Below are 21,359 nucleotides of genomic sequence, written 5' to 3' on the forward strand. Positions count from 1 at the left end.
CACTCAGGTGCTGCTCTCTTCTCTGTGGTCCGGAGCCTGTGCCAGAGCAGACAAATGGATGTTGGTTGTTTTGCCATCCTTGCTTTGCCTTTGTTCCCCTTTGGCTGAGATGCCACAGTTCAGGTCCTCAAGCAGAAACCATGAAGAGACAGGAGCACAGGTGATTGTCAGGTTTCTGACTCTTGGATAATTAGGCATATGCATGTACCCTAGGATGAAAATAGGAAAACACATCAAAAATTCCAGTTACTCTTAAGAGTAAACTTCCAGTTAGAGCAAGTTTTTTTGAAGTTACCTGCACTGAGTGAGAAAGAAGTCTACAGAAAAAAAATTACCTGGCTGACTGTAGTTTTATTTTGGTCATGAAGATGGAATAGAATAAAATCTTAATTCTGGGATTTTCTAACTGTGGAGCACCTGACTTTTTTGACTACTTCCACAGCTTTTAAAAAGTATATGGTGTGCAACAGTTAATCAAACACCATTACTGCTGCTCAAGGGAGGTTCTGTGATAAGCTCTGATTATATATTGCTTGGAATTTGGTATTTCAACATACCAATTGTTAAACCCTCAGTCAGAGCCACTTGAAAATGCTGAGGGGAAAGAGGTGTCAGTTTAGCATATCTGTACCTTGAAATATGTAATTTGGTCCCATTAAAATTAATAGAGCAATTCACATATTCCATTTGTGCGGAAATGTCAGCAATTTACAAGATTATAGAAAAGATAAAATTGTAAAGAAGATGCAAGAGATGATAACAACCCTGAAATAGCTTGATTCAGGTGATGATAATTTTTTCTTTTTTTTTCTTTTTATTGCTGTGTTTAGCTGAGGTGTACTTAGTTTTTATTTACTTGTTAGAATTCCTTTGTTGTTTGCAGACCTGGAAGAACAAGAAACAATCTGAAGGAAGGCAAGAGGAGGAGAAAGATATTTTGGGTTGATATTTTTGGATGTTTTTTAGTTTAGTTTGGAAATATTCATTTATTTGGAAAGATATTTTGAGATATTATTTAGTTTAATTAGGTCCAGAGACCTTACCACTGGGTTCTGGTGGCAGTGGACTGCATTCTGGAGCAAAGCAGTCAGTGCCATGAAGGGCTTTGGGGTAACTTAAAAGGAAATGCTGTATGTATAGATTACTAAACAGGAAGAAGAAAGGTGTAGGTACCACAGAGAGGACCAGATGACTGCACAAATAAGCTGTATTGTAGCTTGATGGCTCTGAGTCTTGTTTGTTTGGGTTGTTTTTTCTTTAATTATTAGGAATAGATACCAGTGCCTTCCACATGAGTGGCAGCTCATTTGCAATGGAAGTAAAATAAATTAAGGAACATGGAGACCACAGTAGGGAGAGGAGAGGGATTATCAGCAAAGACAAAGCATAAAAACTGTTATAAATCTGGATGCTGAACTTTGATGTATTTATCAGAATAGGATTATTTTGTCTCGAAGTTCACGGACCTTAAAAGAAAAAAAAATTAACAAAACTAGAATACTGTTGGTTCTAAGATTCTACTTTTTTTTCTAGAAAGGTGTTTTTAAAATATATTCCTGCTTTGTTTTCGCTATAAGGCTTTGTTGTGACCTCCTTAAAAACTCTGGAACAAGCAGTATTGTTAAGGAGCATTTTTAGCTTAAGAGTTTAGAGCTGGGCCAGATTTTTTATGCAGCAGCTTGAAGTTGTATTCTTGCTTAGGGCATGCTTAACTGAAGGAAAAAGGCTGTTCTTGGTTTGATGTTTTTTTCCTTCTTTTTCAACTATAAAGATAAATCTTCAGGTAAATGTCACAGTTGATGCCAATGCTTCTCAAACTGTAGAAACCCAGAAATTTTTGCTCCCGTTTCTTATCACAGGGGGCAGATACGCAAGTGCACAAGTTGCTCTGGGTCAGCAGGGGAAAAAGTAGTTGGGTGATGCTGGAGAAATGCTAAGGTGAACCAAATGTAAAGGGAACAGCTCTTGTAGGTAAGGTGTTTTGCACTGGAAAATACTGTTATAGAGGAAAGGATTACCCTCAGTTTGGTGGAAAATTGCATGCCACAGCATGGAAGACTGACTTCAGTCATGACAGAGACACATAGAGAGCTCGTTTCTGCTTCATGAAGGAATAAAGTACAGAAAAGTCCAGCCTAATGCAGGCCTGGACACCATGCCCACAGGGGCAGTACTACAGGTCACTGATCCCACACAGCATAGCTCTGACTATCCTGGTTTTGGGGCTGTGTGCCTCACTGCTTCCCCTAATGGGAAGAGGCCTTGTGGAGGGAAGTAACCCTTATGGAGAGCCAGTTTGAGTATTTGTGCAGTACTGGCTGCTTAGACATGTGTAAAGGGACCTTTTCCACCTCTGTGCTGTCATTACAGACTCCCCAGTGATTCTCATTTGTTAACTCTTCTGTACTGAGGTAGCAATAAACAGACAAACAATAGGATAGAGTAAATAGATTACTTGCTTAAGTAGATTTGCTAGCAGTTCCTCAGATTTGGATTTGAAGGACTATCTAGTCAGTAGATTTTTACACTTTATTGAAGCATAATGCTTATTGCCTACTTCTGTCTGGAAATCATGCCTACTTCTGTCTTCTCTCTTTCACTGACTGGCTGGTACAAGAGCACAGGGTGGATGGGAGAGCTTAAGTGATCTGAACCTTATATGAAGAGCATATATCTGAGCCCACATTTACTGGCTCTTTTTCTTGCAGTCTCTGACCATTTCCTTGATGTGCTTGTGGTGGGTTGTTTTCTGATGTTTCTCACCCTGCTGGTTTTCAGGTGGTGGGCAGGGGAGTGGCAGAAATGTTCGACCACATGTGGCCCAACAGGCCAGAAGAAGAGAACTGTACTTTGCATCCAGACAGTGGGATCAGATGAGCAAGCTCTGGATGTCACAGAGTGCCAGCACCTACTTAAACCAAAGACCCATCTGTCATGCAACAGAGATATCTTGTGCCCATCTGACTGGACAGTGAGCAACTGGACTGAGGTAAAGTCATGTCAGCTGAAACACTGAACTTTTTCTCAAAATTATCTATTATAGTCAGCAGAGAGGACCAACAACCTGCTGTTTTGCCTTTTTAAATTTTTTCTAAAATGCCTTTTTATAGTTTAGTGTGTTCACAGATCCTTTGTGCAGAAAGGAAAAAAAAAAAAAAGAAAAACAAACCAAACCAGTCCTGCTTCCCAAAGACTTAAGGAAGTATTTATTGCATGTTAACTTGCTGAACTTTTGGGAGTGTAGAACGTAATGTGCTTACTGCTAAAGAATCTGTATGAGAGCAGTGGCTGCTGTGGGCCAGACTATGGGGATGATGACTGCTGTCATCTCTGTAGGTCAACAAAGCGTTTTAAAATTCTTTACATTCATATCTCTTGCATCCAAGACTCTGCCTTTCTCCCATAGCTTTGGGAACATATGGGAATTGTTCAGATCTGCACCAGGAGAGGTTCAGGTTGGACATTGGGAAGCATTTCTCTTCTGGGAGGGTGGTCAAACCCTGGAACAGGCTGCCTAGAGAGGTGTTCAATGTCACCAGTCTGTCAGTGTTTAAGAGATCATTTGGACAGTGCCCTTAGCAGCATGCTTTGACTTTTGGTCAGTCATGAAGTGCTTAGGCAGTTGGATTGTTGAGGGTCCCTTCTACCTGTAAATACTATCTTCCCTTCTTTTTTGAAAACTCCACTCTCATCTTTCTCCTCCGTCTTTGTTTTTATTGGACTCACTGGTATAAGAACAGAGTTACATACTGTACTAAAGCAATCTTGTGACTGTATTGGATTGGTTTATGCTGCTCACAAACCATCATCACAGAATGTTGATTGTTTTGTTAATTGAATAACCCTCATGTGTTAAACACCTGTGAAAAAATAAATTGAACTTAGATGACTAGCAGTACAGTTACATAGGAATGGCATGCTGCTTGTGCTCATGTACTGTTGGATTATATTTACAACTTACTGACAAAAATGCATTTTTACACCTGCAGAAACTGGAGAATGAGTGTAGGACAGGTATTTCACCTGCAAAAATGACGGGAGCTGATAAACCTGTCTACTGTGAAGCTACACTGGTTGCTTTCCTGCTCCTATTGCTGCAGAGCTGATGTTATTTTACAGCTGTGAACAACAGAGTCCTCCAGCAACAAAAAGTCACTGGTGTTTCTACTGCCCTGTGACCCAGACTAGCTCTAAAATGAGTTACCTCTGCCAGGGGCAATAATGTCCTGGCAAAATGAGAGTTTATCACTTCATGTTGAGCACCTGGTTAGGCTTCCCTGCTTCCTAGGAAGAATTCTACCAGTAGGTTTTTTTGTAACATCTCCAGTCCTACTCAACCAGTCATCCAGCCTTAGTATCTCCAGCCAGAGAAGTGTGATTTTACAAGATCCTTAGTTGAGGGACAGCTGGTGAAGGCATTTCTGTACCTGTGGGCCTGAGGATGAAAAACATCACAGAAAATCTGTGTCTCCTCAGCTGCCAGCACTCTTTATACACAGCAGTGCTCTCATTTAAAGAGAAGCCAGGTTGGCTAATTAGTTTCGGTAGTCTCTAATTGAGGACATACGTGCTAGTAGCTCTGGCAACAGTTCATGGTTGTACTAAGACTGAATGAAAAATCAATTTCATAGTCAGCAAGGGTCTGTGAGCTGCATGGATCACCACAGCAGGTTTGCGGTACTGTGAGCAGCACTGAGCCAGTCAGGTGTCTGTTTGATTCCAGGTTTTTAGTCTGGTTTTTTATAAATCTGGTGGAAAAGGTATTGGCTAAATGACTTTGTGAGTCAATGAAGAAGTCAAATTCTATTGTATTACTTGAATATTTTGTCTTTATCATGTAGTTTTTTCTCACTACTATTTCCCTGAGGTGATATTTACTGTTGAAAAATAGCAGAACATCACTAGAATGAAAGGCTTGTTCTTCAGGAAAAGCTTTGTAATTGATTTTTTTGTCATGATGCTTCTTTATTATAAACAAATGCCATCCAATACTTCTGTGCAGGGCAGATACATTAATTCTGTTTCATTTGCAGTGCACAGTCACTTGTGGTGGTGGAATAAGGACTCGTAATGTCACTTGTGCCAAAAATAATGATGAGCCATGTAATAGTTCCAAGAGACCAAACTCGAAGGCCCTGTGTGGTCTTCAGCAATGCCCTTCTGCTGGAAGATTTCAGATTCCCCCACAGGCACCCAGAAGAGGCAAGATCATAATCAGAAAAACAGCTGCCGATCCTGAACAGAGTCTTCCTCACAGAATACCCAGACCAAACTCCAGGTTCCATACTACAACAAAAATACCTAAGCATGAAAGTGTAACTCCCTCTTTGCCTAAGTCCTCTAGTTTGGTCAATATCTCAGGAAAAGAAGGAGCAGCCAACAGGACATTACAAAGTAATTTTGCTGAATCAAGTGATGTTTACAATTACCAAATTGTTTCTACTGAAAATAGCTCATATCAAAATAGCACTTCGTGGCTTTTTCATAACAGCTTAAGTACTGAAATTATAAGGCATGCTGAAAACACTCCTAAAAGTGAGCCAGTTTCTACTGCAGAGAGTGAGTTGCAAAGAAGTGAGGACACTCCTGTTTCCTCTTCTACCAGTAATCCAGAAATAACTTCCAGCTATGATTACTTAACTGAGGAATCTGACAACACTGATGGGCCACTTGGAGTCAGCAAGAAAACAGGTGATCTCTTTTACAGCACAGAACTCAATCCTGAAATCAGGACCACAAGCACAACCTTGGATACTGCCTCTCCTGTCACTCAGAATGAGAGTGTGACTTCTCAGACCCCACAAGCATCTCATCACCAAGACCTTTCTGTGCTCAATCCTGTAAGCAGAGCAGCACAAGGGCTGGCATTTCCAACAGCAGCAAACTATGTCAGTCTGCAAGTTGATGTGCCTGTTGTAGAAGTAACAACCCCACAAGCACTGGTTACAGAAATGCCTACAGAGCTTGGTCGTGTACCAAGAGAACAGGCTGACAGCAGAGAAGAAATAAAGCTGCCTGACACCATAACCACTAGCACACAGTCCTCAGCTCCCAAGCATGCTCCGAACAACCAAAGTGCAGCATCTGAGGGTGTTTTAATGAATGCCACAGACAACAGCCATATAATAATATCCAACAATTTGCCCAGTGATGCCTATTGGATAGTAGGCAACTGGAGTGAGGTAAGTTATTTTTTGCTCATAAGTGGAGAGTGTGAACAGCAGTTTGAAACATTGCAGAGGAAATGGAGTTTTTTAGTTTGTCACAATTATCTGAAATCAGTATTGTAAATATGAAAAACTTATCACAAAAACAAAAAAGTGGTAACTTGGGATACCAAAGATTAGATTGCTTACAGAGAATGAATAGAGTCATTGTGGGGCCTGGCCATAATTTACCAACTTTTATTTAATACCCTTCCCACTTTCAAGTTTTATTTTTCTGTAAACAGAGTTCCATTTATGCTAATGGATTTTATATTCTTGAGCTCATGATACCTGAAGTGAGAGATATTGGTGTCTGAACTAATCATCTCATTTTTTGATGGCCTTTTTTTCCAAGCTAAAGAGGGTCAGATCTGGAAACCTCCTAGTGCTGATCTGCCTCTATGTCTCAGTACTGATGGAGAATGCTATCCAAGGTCTGTTTCTGTGTACCTGTTTGTCTTGTGTCTGCCAGGAATGATTCACAATCATAGAAATGCAGAAATTCAGGCCCAAAAACAACAGTATGAGATTACTAAGTGTATCTCATGTCAATGGAGGCATATCTAGACCCCTGAGATCGTGTTGGATGCAGACAGTGGGTAAGACCCCTGCTTTGTCTTCAGTGCATCAGCACTTGTTCAGGACATGTACTCCTGATGGCAATTTGAGCTTTCATCTTGTGCCTTCCTGTAGCCAGGTGAGAATGGCCTTAGCTTCCCATGTTCTACTGGGACAGGTGAAGCATTCCCTCCTGCACATATCCCTGTAAGAGAAGACCTGCTTTTAGATCTGCTTGAGTGCAAGACCCTGCAAGAGAAGATCAAGGGAATGGTTGTGGCCCCAGGCCCCCACAGCCTGAGCAAAGGCCTGTCATGCAGGGATGCTACTGTCCTACTCATTCATTATCCACCTTGAAATATTTTCCTTATGCATAGCAAACATCTTCCATACTGAAAGTGAGGATACTCTTTTCTTATATGCAGACTGTGGAGGAAAATTATCTTCTTAGTAACTCTTTTGGGGTCTGACATCTAAATTCTTTTGAGATTTTCCTTGTGCTCTCTAAATATCTGGGGATTTTGTTTTTCTTATCTGATCTTGCTTCAGTTTTACCACATATTTTTTATCAGTAATGTTCATTGTGGTCCCAGTGGACACATGGCATATAAAATCAATTCATTACTATCATTTTATGTATTGCCCTCTTTGTGAACACAGAAATGAGATTTGCCTTGTTTTGTAACCATCTTGCTTTGATATATTCAATTTGTGGTCCATTGTAAATGCTGGATCCCTATTACAGTATTTCTAGATCAGAAGTTCTCAATTGCATTTGGGAGCTCTGTGTGTGTATGTGTGTGTGTATGCATAAAAAGTTTTCCCTAAATGTAGCATTTTGTATCCATTTTTTTATTTCAGGCTACTGCTTTCTTACAGTTTTTATTGTGGTGAGGTGTCATTGAATTCAGATTTCAACATTCCTGCCTACTCTCCAAGCTTGTCATCATCTTCAAATGCCTTAAATGCATGTTGTCTTTCCTCATTCAGTTAGTTAATGAAAATGCTGAAGAGAGCCTGGCTTTGGAGCCCTGTAGAACCATGTTTGAAATGTCAGTTCATTTTGACATTGAAAGAGTAAGAACCACTTTATTACAGTTTTTCAGTTAGTTGAACACTAACCTTGTAATTATTTCACCTAAACTGTATTTATATTTGCTAAAAGAACGCTTTGCAGGATCACGTAAAAATGCATCGCAGCAGCCAGCTCCTTATTTTCATTAAGCCATGTTCCCCTGTCAGAAAAGGTTATTAGAATCAATTGAATTATTTCTTCTACATGGGTCCATGTGGGCTTTTCAATTGCATTATCATCTTCGTTAGTATTTGCCATTTTGGTCTTGATTGTTTGTTTAATGATTTGATTTTATCTTCTTGTGAAGTGTCTTGGGTGAAGCATTCCATTAGACCACAGATAGGACTTTTTATTTTCCTAGTGATAAATTGGAAGATATTCTTATCTAATCCTCTGCGACTTTTCAAATCTATTATAAAAATTGATTTTCAACAGTTCAAAGATTATTGAATAAACACTTGAATGAATGTAGAGATAAGGTTAGTACATTTGGTTTCACAGAACTGATGAAGTCAATTTGAAGGTACTTAATGCATCTAACTTTGTTATTCTTTAATAATTTAGTAGTCTTTTGCTACTGTCATTCAAGCTGTTGTTCCATGTTGAAATAAATGTTATGGGAAGTGTGGCACATTGTACTTCATTTTTCAAATTTGAAGAAGTGATGAAAAAGAGAATTAATGGAATCTCCATCTTTGGAGATATTCTGAAGCTGTCTGGACATGGTTCAGGGAAACTGCCTTTAGGTGGCCCTACTTGAGCAAAGTTCCTTTCCAATTTCAACCATTACATGGTTCTATTAATAAATTCAGCTATTCTCTTTTGCATTAAATAAGAGTTATCTATTTCACATACACACCTTGAGTCTGACATTCACAGAACCATGTCTTTTTGTTCATTACTTTTAATTAATTTTCAATCTATAGTTTTCTGACTTTATTTCTGCTCTTTCTGTTTGCCCATCCTTAGTAAAACTTTGAATCTGTTTCTAGATGACATCTCTCCAAGGCATTGGTATTTCAAGACCACTGTACCTACCCTGATGAATATCTTGCTGTGCTCTTTCTATTTTAGTAGCTGTCAATATTTTGACATTGCTTTGGTCTGTAGGAGATGTCCATACTAGTAAATAAATAGTGCCAAGAGCAGTGATAATCACTGAGGTGGAAGGGTGTGACATATCCCATAAGAGGGCTGGCACTTGTCCCCTCAAGGGAGAGCACTAATTTGAGTAGGGGAAAACAGTGCCCATTTCCACCATTACTTGTCTGTAAATTTTACTTCTTTCCTACTACTTTCCTGGGCTGTTCTGGGCTGTCACTTTTCTTTCTAAGAGCTTTCTGGGTAGCAAAGATACTCCATTACCACGAGATCATCTCATACTAATATTGGTCATCTCATTTTTCTTTTGGTCATGTAAAGTCACCTGTACTTTCTCCCTCTGTGACCAACATATACTGTGCCAAGAGGAAATTTTTGGTTCCCAAATGACAAAGGGAAAAGCAGTATGTCTTCAGAAACTTACTGAGCATCAAACAACAGTCAAGAAAGCTAAGGCTTTATTCTGAAACCATTTGAAGTATCATGCCTTTCTCTCTTGGCTCTATGCCTGCACACAACAGGGTTTGAAAGAATCCTGCTGTTTCACCTTCACCAGACAAGAACATAAATCTTCCTCAGTGTGATCTGTCCAGCATCATCATGGAGCCACCTTTGCTCTTCTCACGTGTGCTCAGAAAGGGGCTTCAGTCAAAGACTTAAGCATCCCTTTAGTGAAGTCTTGGTGCTGTCAGACTGGTGTGGCAAAGCTGGGGAAGGCATCAAGCCATCAGAAAGCAAGACAAGGGCAGTCTGTCCTCTCAGTCAGAAAAATTGCCTTGGATAGGTGTGTCACTATGCAAAACAGAGCAGTGGTATGCAGTTTCCTTTAATAGGACCTTTGTGGCCACTTGGACACACATCCCGGGAATCACCATCAGATAAAACATCTCCAGTGTTGATTTTCTTCCTGCCTTAGCTTCAGCTTAAGTTTCCTTATTTTTCCAAGGACACTTACTCAGCATTCCATATTTAACTTTCCCACTGCCACGCAGGGAGTTCAAACCACACAATAGCATTTGCTTTCTTCATCATTTTGCTTGGATTAAGTCTAATCCAAGATGATTTATGCTGTTTCTCATGCCAGCTACAGGCTGCTTAGTGTGTGTTGAACTTGGCTCTATGTGTGTAGCTCACTGACCCACCCTTTCTAAGGCAGAAAAAGGTAAATGGGTATCTTCAACCACTTTTCAACCCTTCCTGCTTCAGAATACAATGACAATGTTTGGGTTTTTTTGTGAGGAGTGTGCACTCTTGGGATATGGATTGGAATAATCAATATTCTCTTTCCTCAAAAGAGATACAAAAATCCTCCCAGATGTTGAAAACACTCAGCCACTTTCTGAATTAATGATTTAGAGAAACATTTTCCTGTACAGTTTTCTTAAGATTCTCACATATTTATTTAAGATTTTCAGCATCATGCACTCAATTAGCTGACTCTCTCATCAGCAGTATTAGGGGAAGAGAGAGAACATCCTGAAGATTGGATGCAATTACATTTTACTTTGGATCCCCAAAGATAACAGAAGAAAATAGTGGAACAGCTGGTACAGATTTAGAATGTCTTGGTAAGCAGGAGTTTGCCAAAGAAAAGAAGTGCATAGTATAAATCAGGATTGGTATTTTCTTAAGAAAACAAAAAAAGCCCTCCTTCAGAATATTAAGTAAAAATAGTGTGAATTTCAAATCTTTTTTCAGGTATCTCCCATAACATATGTCATCTAAAATGGCTCTAGATATTTATATTTAGGTTCCAGGATTGTTTCCAGAATGATGTATTAATGTTGAGTTTGCCCCTGGGCTTTCCTCTTGCCCTTGTGCAGTGCTCTACGACCTGTGGAATGGGGGCTTTCTGGAGACACGTGGAGTGCAGCAGCAGGAACACATCTCACTGTCAGGACATAAAAAAGCCTGATCCTGCAAGGAGATGTTATCTCCGCCCATGCGCTAGCTGGAAAACAGGAAATTGGAGCAAGGTAACTTCATTCAGAGCTGTGTATGAACAGTAAGCTTGCAAATTTCAGTGGGTATGAAACTCTAAATATTTCATTTTTAAAACAATTATTTACTCAGTGAATGCATGCATGATTCCCAGTTGACCATTCAGCACTAATTTTCTAATTTCCTGACCAAGTTATATCTGGAAACACATCTGCTGTGAATTTCTTTCTTCCTGTGGTGGATTGTGCTCATTAACTCTTGCATCTAGAGCAAGTACTCACTGCTCATGTTCTATGGAGCTGACAGGGCAAAGGTGTGCATAGTTGCTTGTGGCATCTTTTAATCTCTGCCTCCAGAAACATATCCTAATTTTAAGAAGCAGTGGGAATTTGGGAAAGGGAGTTGTCACGTTCTTACTCACCCTTGTCACCACATACTGTCTCTTGACATGGTTTATTCCCCATTCATGTAACCTCTAAGTCTGCTATGTGTAGGATTCTGTTTGGTCCTAGTTTCATACCCATAGCCTGTTCAAGGGACAGAAGAGTGTCCAGGGGTGCTAAGTGGAGCCCAAAGAATTGTGATTGAGTCCTATTTTGATATTTTAAGCTATGTGAAGAACACCTGGAAGGACTTAGGTGACTTCTTGAAGCTTATTGCATTTTGCCTTCATGCAGTCTGAAAATTGAGTTTCAAACCACAGGTTATTTTTCAAGACTGAAAAAAGATAAACTACAAAATTCTGTTTTAAATATTGTTGATTTAATAAGGAAAAAGATATGTGTCTCAAATTTTTCCAATATAGATCATTTCTATGGACAATGTTGTTGCCATTGGGCTAGAGGGTAGATTGAGATTGATATAAATAAAAGGTTATAGTTACAAAACCTGTGTTATTATTGACCTCTTAGACATAAAATTGATTTGTACAGGAATTACATGCCTCTTTAGAAAGTTCAGGAAAGGCCAAGGCTTTACATAACTACATTTAAGCCTTTGAAATTAATTTTAAGAGATACATAGACATCCTGCCCTCCCAGCTGTAGTGGGCAATTTCACCTTCACTTTTTCTTCATAAATGTCATTGCTCTTGCAACTAGTGAATTATGGTCATGTCACAAAAAAATAGCTGGCAATCAGGTTTAATGATGAAATATAACAGGAAGCAATTTTTTTTAAATGTCAGACCAGTTATGAAACAAGTTTGAGGCAAGAAGCTTCTCCTATCAGATTTGTGTTACCCTTCATTTTTTCTATCAAGTGAACTATACAGACCTAATTACAGTTTCATATATTGAAAAGGGTTAAATTTTGCTTGCTTTACAAGTGGCAATTATTTTTGGTTACTAATTTCAAATGTTTTGAAGACATGTTGTCACAGCAAGATGTCTGGGTTCCCTGCTAGTGCAGTAGAGCTTTTTCTGTTTTCTACTCTGATTTAATTTTTCCCCTCCCCTAAAAGAAAGGTGCTTCAGACTAAATCTTAGAGTCTGTGTTTAATGCCAGATATAATTTGCATATATCTTGAGACTGTTGTACTCAGTTTCTTATGGAGTCACTTTTGTCTACTGTTTCTATCCAGAGAGACAGAAACCTGTCCTGTGGACAAGCATAAGGATTTCCTTTCCATCCATTCTTCATCCCATAGGGGAGGTATTACATTCAGATTCCTTGCTCAACTAAAGGATGCTTATTTATGCAAAGGAAAACATAATCAGTTGCTATTGCATCATAGTGGTAAAGGTGAAAGGTGATTTGAGAAGCTTTCAGTGGTGCAGCTGGAATTGGCTATAATTCTGCTTAAAGACAAAATGTACATTTTTCCTTATCCCTGGGGTAGCAAATTCAGTTCTTCCTCAAGAGCAGGAAAGGTCCTGAATTTTGGTGCCTGGAGACTGGGCTTGGTGATGCTGCATGAGGCTTGGAAGAAGCTCTGGCTAGAAAAAGGAGACTGGAAGGGTTAACTTAGCTCCTCAGCAGAGCTCTGAGCTGGGCAGTGATTTCACAGGCTGTTAGTGAGTCTCAGAGTGCCTCTCACTTCCCTCCCACCCTCTCAAACCAAGGCTGCTCTTGGGGTATGAACTTTCCTGGTGCCTTGGAGGTACAAGAAAGATGAGGCTGGGAACTACTACTCACTCCCTTCCTCTCTCTGAAGCAACTAAGGAACTGACAATATCCCTGCATACAGAATCCATTTTCTGTATTTACTGCATTATGACTCTTTCACTATGACATTTTCGGAAATAGCTGGCAAGATTTCCCAATAAAATATATATCCATATTATTAATGGCCATAGCAGTGTAGCAGGGGAAGTACTTACATGGCATGTTCTAGGCTGCTGTGACGAAAGCCACAGTGTTTAAGCCTCACGACAGGTTGGTGTTACAGTAAACTTGAAATTCCTTCTGTTCAGGATGCTCAAAGCTCAGGCTGTCCTCCTGCTCTGTGACTGGGTAAGGTACAGCCCTTCAGCAGGGCTCATCATGTGGAGATGTGCCCCTCTCTGTTTTGTGTACAGTGCTCTGTGAACTGCAGCGGAGGCTTCAAGACCCGAGACGTTCACTGCATTGATGTTGGGGAAAAGCGACTGCTCAGGCCTTTCCACTGCCACTTACTTGGCTATAAACCACAGCTCAACACTAGCTGTAACACAGAACCTTGCTTGCAATGGCATGTGGAGCCCTGGAGTGAGGTACTGTTCTTTAAAAGAAGTTTTGTCAGCAATTTCTTTTCAGGCAACAGCAGCTGTTGGATCCCGTGCTGTCAGATAGAATTGTGCTCCAAGGAAGACACGCAGCTGGTGACTTCTTGTGTGACTACAGCAAAAACTATCACAGGTGTTCATAAGCCTTCACAGAATCATTCTTAAGATTGAGTGTGATTTACAGCTGGAGCTCTAAATTACCATGTCCCAAAAGGGAGAAGCAGATGGCCTGGAAGAAAATTTGTTGTAGCTATCCTCTTGCATCAGTAAATGTGGTTCATTTAGATGAATCCTTTTTGCTGCTGTTTTAATGTTGCCTTCTCATTATGGTAAATTTAGAATGTTCCTTTACACTTTTGGACTGAAATTTTATGGAGCAAAGGCTTAGACCAGACATAAGATAAATCTGACTTTTGTGTCCCTTTGTAATATAAATCTGTGCCAGCAAACTCAAAGACAGCCAGGCACATATTTATGTCAGCTAAATCATGTGACCTGATTATATTGTAGAATTTAACCCCACTGAAAGCAGTGCTGGAGAAAGTGCCATGATGTTTGCAGCCCTGTGGACCTAATGCTTTGGGATTTTAAGGGAGGTGATCGCACTATCTTTAGGGGCACTAATAAATCACACCTGGAGGAGACCAGGGTGTGCTGTTAGAGCAGTCAGCAGGGGTAGGAAAAACAAAAATAATGGAATGATTGCATTTGTTTGCCACTTAAAATACTTTATAGAAACACTAGTCCAACCCTGGAAGATGTCCTCATTCTAAGGACACTGGATAGAAACGATTGAAAAGGTTCATTTATCAGATGTCAGATATATTGTTCTGTCCATAGGAGTTCCTTGTAGGAGAGTAACAACGCATTATTCAAAGTGTATTTGGTACCTCATTTCATATCAGAGTATGAAATACTTTGTGTATTTCAAGCAGACTCTACTACAGACATAGTGAAAAAAAATAGTAAAAAAATCAGTGAATAAGTAATTTTAGAATGTGGACAGAAGAATGTTTAAAAACTAACCTGGGTCACTATGTTTGTATGACACTTCTACTGCCAAAGAGTTCAATTTTTGTATGGATTCAATTTTAATGTCCCCAACCACCTCATAAAAATTAGATGCTGCATCTTATGAACTTGTTGTGTCTTCAGTCAATGTTACAGATTAATCCTGCTGATACATGACTTCTACTCTCGTTAGAGATGCTACTGGTATTGGTGACGTTGATGAGCAGTTCTCTGTTGCCTGTTCTGTGTAGCCACTTCTACTCTGCCCTTTAGTCCTTCTAGTAGTATGTGCCAGGAGCAGCTTTTCCCTGCGTAGCAGGTTCTTCTCAGTCTCCTTCCAAGCACATGGAATAAGTGTCTCAATGCAGAGCTTTTCTTCATGTCTGGACTTTAGGACTTGATGTACAGGCTAGCCTGTACATCTTTCTAAACTCATGGTCCTGTAACCCTGAGTCCTTGTTATCTGTGGCCCCACATTTCTAAATGAACATGTCCAGCCATCTTTGTGGTCTGTTTCTGGTTTCTCATCCTCTCCTACTCTGACTGTGCCACTTTCTTGCCAGTGTTCGAGGATGTGTGGTGGTGGCCAGCAGAGGCGGTACGTCTCCTGCCCACGGGAAGGGCACTGTGACTGGACCAAGAGACCTGAAGCCATTGCATCCTGTAACAGGCAGCCTTGCACACAGTGGATTCACCAGGCCTGGAGCCCGGTAGGATTCATTTTATTTCTGTTTCATTTTTTGTCATGAGTTGGCCATATCTAGTCTCATCATCCACTTGTCTTTGAACCTCAGCCCCTGTGGCAAGTTCCTTATGCACAGCTGAAGCTGCAAGAGAAGAACTTCTGAAAACATTACTGAACATTTCATAGCCAGCCTGTGTCTGTTCCTTCAGATGACATATATTGTAGCTTCTATTTTCTGTTGCTATATTAGATGTCATTGGAAGTCTGGGATCTTTTATCTTGTCTAAGAACAAAGGGTTTTTACCATTAACATTCTTACTCTGCATGTTTGAAATTTTCTGCTGTTTGAGGCTATTGGAGGGAGAGGGGATTGGGTGATCCTCAAAACAACTTTGGGGAATATTGTATTTGCCCACACAAAGAGAAATTCTGAATTTTGACCAATAGCCTCCTAGTTTGTACCTGGAAATCTTATTGATAAATGTGAGGTGTGTCTTTGGGGAACCTTCCTGTATCTGCTATACATATTTATCTATTGCTATACATTTTTATCTATAAAGAAACTTGTATATCTAATAAATCTTTCCCTTCAGTTTCATTAATAAACATTGCATACATTACAAGTACTCTTCACAGCATAGTGGAATACTGAAGGAATGCTAAAAGCAGAAGCCACAAATCAGGAAACATTGAAGTCTCATTTAACGCAGAAAATTCAGTGAGTTGGTTTTGACACAAAGCCATTAGGTGGGACATGACTATAAGGTAATGTAGAGTCAGTGTAACACTTAAATATGGAAATTAAGCACATAAAATAAGTAACAGAATACCAATTGTTATAGCAACTATTTTACTTATTTATTAATCTCATATTGATGTATTCATTAATAATTTTGCTTTATAAAAATATTTTAAACATCAATATTGTTGCAAGAATACTAAGATCTTTCAGTCTACCTCACACTAGTACTATTGTGCTTCATGTACAGGGATACACATGAGAGAGGGGATAATTTGCAGAAAAATGACAGAGGTTCCACTCCTGTCTTCATCTCTTGTAATTTGTTAGCTGACATTCTCCAGCTGCTGAATTCTTTATCTCATTTATCTGTTGGCACTACTTATCTGTAGAGAGAAAAAATTTAAAACTAATTGGGGTTCTCAGAGGCTCTGGGAAATCACAGGAATTAAGTACATTTACAGAATGGTATAGAAAGATATTTTAGAAGTGCTTGGGTTTTATGGCCTTCTGTATACAGCCAGAACAAGAAGCTGTCAGTACTTTTGTGGTCCCAAAGAAAGGGTAACCACCTGTTTAAAATCCAGGAAAGAAACCAAACCTTATTGGGCTTTTTTAAAAAATCTTAACTTAGTCATTTATAGACCTAATATTGCAATTGGTTATTCTTGTTTTACTTAGATAGTCAGAAAACACAGGAAGCAAAAACTGTCCTAATGGGTACAAATTTGGTTTACAAGTCTCTTATATTGTAGGACTGGCATTGCAAATCATCCTTTTCCTCTGTAGAAAATAGTCATTTTCCCCTGTTTACACATTCCAAGATGCTATTACCCTCTACTGTATCCTGCCAAATCTGGCCAAAATGCACCATGGAGGTGTCTGGATGGAGCATACAGTACACAGAGTACTGTAATGCCATTGCTTCTGGATCACATGGCAGTTTTAGCTTCCTGTCACATCACAGCTCAAATACTGCCAAATTACAAAATTTCCGTGTTAAAAAAAAATTACATATGTTAAAATTACTCTTTCAGTGTGCTGTTTCTTGTGGAGGGGGCATTCAGCAAAGAACTGTGAAATGCATGAATACAGAAACCAATGAAACTGAAGATGACAGTATGTGTGTGGATAAAGCCAAGCCCACAAAATATCAGAAATGCAATCTGCAAGAATGCAGGAAAAATACAGGTAGAGTAATACACACACATGAAACAGGTTTCTCCATTTCTGCTGAGATTCTGCAAAAACTGGCATCTGACTCAATCTATCAGCTTCTTTTGAGTAGTGTGGGGTCAGTAATTGCAGGTCACCCTGGGCTGCTACTGCTCAGTTGCTCTGTTGGCAGAACCACACTGTTGTCTCTTCCAGCACTTCTGGCCTTGCATTGCCATGATGGGGAGTGCAGTCTCTGAGCATGCATCCCTAATTTATGACGACACAACTAAATTAGTAGGTCTGTTTGTATTGGCCTGTTTTAGGTAACTCAGGGTGCAGTGAGGACTGTGGAAGGACACACAGTGAGTCCAAACAGATGCCATTTCTTAAGATAGATTCCTCTATGGAAGCTGTAAATTCTGGACTGGGAGTGCAAGCAAATTCTTACAGACACTGTAGAAAAATCAGTGTCCCACAGGGTGAGACTGTCCAAAATCAAGAGGTGAAGTGCTCTTGTGACTCAGGGTGTCCTGTACCTCTGTCCTTCAAAGGCCCAGGAGCCCAGCTGTGTAAATGGTTAATAGCCCCAAAAAAGAGGTATCAGGGGAAGAGGGAAGCTTACAGAAGGAATAAGATCTTTATGAGCAGTCTGTGTACTGCTGTATCCAGGAAGTACCCTTGGATAAGAACAGCAACATATCATAGCCCTTCTAGAAAAACTTTCATAAGCCTTTTGGAGTGCTAAGGGTCTAATTGGACAGTAGGACAATATTTTGAATCTGGAGGGCAGTTTAGATCTGACATGCTCTTGAGAATGATGCATCACTCTTCCTGCAGTTCAAATAATTTTAGCACGTGTTTTGCCCTGGGGTGGATTGGTCTGCTTATTTCCTGTCCCTCTCACGTTCAGAAAGACAAACTCAGATAAATACCGCCTCCACATGTTAGTAGTAGTTACTTCTGTGAATATAAGCTCAAGTGGCCCATGAAACATAATAAATGCCCTACCGAGTAAGCACTAGTCCATGCAGCCCACCCTTATGGCTCCAACAATGGCATTAAAAAATGCTACTTAGCAAGAATGCAGGAGGTTGGTGCTTTCCTGAGATTCATTTCCATGATAGTCCTCCAGCATTTCCAACTGATATTTATTAGAAGTTCTCCATGCAGTACCTTTTTATTTAAACTTTCATTAATATGTTTCAACTCTTTTTGATGCTGTGGTGCTGTCTGCTTCCACCCTCTCCTGTGGCAGCAAGTTCACAGAATCATGGAATCATCAATGCTGGAAGAGACCCTCAAGACTATCCAGTCCAACCATCCACCCAGCAGTGCCACTGTAAGCCCTGAACCACTGAAACACATCACCCAGTGTCAGATCCAGATGCCTCTTGAACACCTCCAGGAATGGTGACTCCACCACCTCCCTGAGGAGCCTGTTCAATGCCTGACTACCCTAACAGTGAAAAAATGTTTTCTAAAGCTAATCTGAACCTCCCCTGTCTCAGCTTGAGGCCATTTCCTCTTGTCCTCTCACTGTAGGTGTGCCAAGATAGGCTGACCACCACCTCAATACGGCCTCCTTTCAGGTAGCTGTACAAACCTGTAGTCCCCTGGATCATCCTTCTGATCCTCCTATAGGTGGGAATTACATTTGCTAATTTCCAGACAGCTGGAACTTCTCCAGTTAGCCAGGACTGTTGGTAGGTGATTGAGAGTGGTTTTGCACGTTCTCTCACCAGTTTCCTCATTACTCTGGGGTGAGTCCATCTGGGCCCATACACTTGTGAGTGTCTTAATTGGCAAAACACGTCCCTAACCATCTCCTCCTGGATTATGGAAGCTTTGTTTTGCTTCCCATCCCTAACTTCCAGCTCTGGGGGCTGGATATCCTGAGGGCAGCCTTTCTGTCACAGCCTGGTGTGAAAAAAACTGCATTCATCTGTTTTAAACTACCTTTATACAAGTTTTCATTGAATTGCCCCTGTTGCAGTGTTGAGGGATTTGCTGGAGAACAGTCTTGCTAATATACCATCGTCCTTCTTTTGCACACATTGTCTTCTAGCAGCTGAGGACCTCCAGTTTCTAATACCTGGCTAAAATCTGGCCCATCTCAGTTCATTAGAGCTACCACCTATCAGCATGGTGGTACAGACAGCAGCAGTCAGTCCCTGCCATGTTCTGATGCTGCAGGAATTAAAGCATAGCCAAGCTGAACATGCAGTTGCATGTGTATTGTCTGTGCTCTCCTGCCTGCCCTGGCTGGCTGTGCAGCACACTGCCAGCCCATGCTACTCATCTTAGGGGCAGTTACAAGAATGCAAAAGGACCAAATTCAAATCATTGTTGCCAGGCTTTCTCTGGTAGTCCTTATCGCCAGAAAAGTCAGAGTGGAAAACATAGATCAGCTGTGTCTGCCATGAAAGTAAAGTCTCACTGAATAGTCATGAGTGCTGTATTTTCCAGAACAGAAGGTCATGTGTTCACTAAAAGATCCTAGAATTTCAGTGGGAAGTCAAGCTGACCCATAATACAAGGGAAGAGAAAGCCACCACAAATAAGACCCTTAACAGACATGACCATCTGGCATAAAGCAGTGCAAAATTCATAAAGCAGGGAGTGTGTCAGCAAAATACAGCTAATTCTTGTTGTCTTCTTCACTACAGGGCTGCCCTGCAGCAAAGACCAGCTGTCAGTTCACTTCTGCCAGAGGCTGAAAGGTATTGGCAAGTGCTTGCTGCCATCAGTACAGACTCAGTGCTGCTTCACGTGTAGTCAGCCCCGAATTCGGAACAAAGCAAGACATGGGGATCAGCGAGGCTTCAAACAACAAAATTACACTCAACCTAGAAGAAAACCACCTCAAAACTAAGAAAACAACAACCAAGCAGCTTGGCACTAGCTGTTTTTTTTTCTTGTTTCCTTGAATAGAGCTTCTGTTTACAGGTTTTACGTTCATTATTTTTTTCTGAACCATGCAGCATAAATGGAAATCTGAGATCAAAACTGGGAAAGCACATCACCTAGGGTTATCAGTCATAATTTACTGCTTCTGTTTTTTCTCTGTAATAGTCCAAAATTTATAACGTAATTTTCAATGTGCCAGCAGCTAGTACTACTTAGGCATGTGTAGACACTATAGACAGGCTGCAAGAATTTTCTGATTTCTTGTAATGAATGTTTAACTTGTTCTTCCATCTCTTTTCCAAAACCCACTTGAAACACTAGCACTGCTTACTCAAGAGTGCTTAGTGAAGGTGGCTCTTGGGGCACATACCTGTGCCATGGGCCAGTTCTCTTTATGCTCTCTTGCCTTTCTTTTTTAGAAATGAAGGTGAAGTGGCAGTGTTTCTCTAAATTCATTGCTCACGTAATAAACTTAAAAGCAGAGTTTTGTAATATCTACTTATGATAGGCAGGATGAATTGAAACATTGTTTTTTTTCAGGAGAAAAATTTTCGCTTAGTACTTGACTGAATCTGTAAACGATACCTCAGCCATAACATGTTCTTGACAATTTTCTTCTGCTACAAATGTCTTGCTGTAACCTGAAAACCCCATAAAATGTGGGATATTAAGTTCCCAAATATGTTTTAAGCAGCATTTCTTGGTACCACAAAAGCCAAGACGTTTGCATCTACCACCTTAATAGTCATAGAATAATTTAGGTTGGAAAAGACTTTTAAGATCCAACAATTTCAACCTCTAACCTCTAACCCAGTGGTGCCAAGACCACCACTAAACCATGCCCCTAAGTGCCTTATCTATGTGCATTTTTACACATTTAAGGGAGAAACCAGCAAAATCTTTGAGACAGTTTTATACATTCCATCTGATAGAACAGATGTTCAATTTCAGTATAAAGAAAAATTTTGTTTTTCAGATCTTTTGCTAGATGGGCAGTAACATTCTTATGTATCATCTGTAGTTCCTCTCCATTTAAAATTAACTATCCAAGGCCATTTGAAATTAGATAAGGCAACCAGCTCAAGACTATGGCCAATCTGTATAGCTGCAGATATTCAGACATAAATGATACATGTCAGCAGGACATAAAAAGCTGTCAGGAAACTGATACAGCATAAAGGTTGTTCCAGCTTGTTCTGCAGCAAAAATTTAACCTCAGAATTCACCCTTAGGAAAAGGTGGTGGTCTCTCTCTCTTGACTTCTTACTTCCAT

The 21,359-nt window shown here is 40.2% G+C and overlaps 1 protein-coding gene across 1 annotated transcript in view; it reads left to right on the forward strand.

Annotated features, from left to right (window-relative positions):
- The window catches only part of ADAMTS12 (ADAM metallopeptidase with thrombospondin type 1 motif 12), a 143,509-nt gene extending 123,201 nt beyond the window's left edge, over positions 1-20,308 (forward strand). Inside the window, exons 18-24 of the mRNA XM_053968776.1 lie at positions 2,779-2,989; positions 5,034-6,182; positions 10,764-10,916; positions 13,401-13,574; positions 15,161-15,307; positions 17,059-17,212; positions 19,846-20,308. Coding sequence (XP_053824751.1) covers positions 2,779-2,989; positions 5,034-6,182; positions 10,764-10,916; positions 13,401-13,574; positions 15,161-15,307; positions 17,059-17,212; positions 19,846-20,051 — 2,194 coding nt within the window. The 3' untranslated portion in view covers positions 20,052-20,308. The remainder of the gene's footprint in view (positions 1-2,778; positions 2,990-5,033; positions 6,183-10,763; positions 10,917-13,400; positions 13,575-15,160; positions 15,308-17,058; positions 17,213-19,845) is intronic.
- Positions 20,309-21,359: the final 1,051 nt, after the last annotated feature.

Source organism: Vidua chalybeata, chromosome Z (genome assembly GCF_026979565.1).
Source record: "Vidua chalybeata isolate OUT-0048 chromosome Z, bVidCha1 merged haplotype, whole genome shotgun sequence".
NCBI classification, from domain to species: Eukaryota; Metazoa; Chordata; class Aves; order Passeriformes; family Viduidae; genus Vidua; species Vidua chalybeata.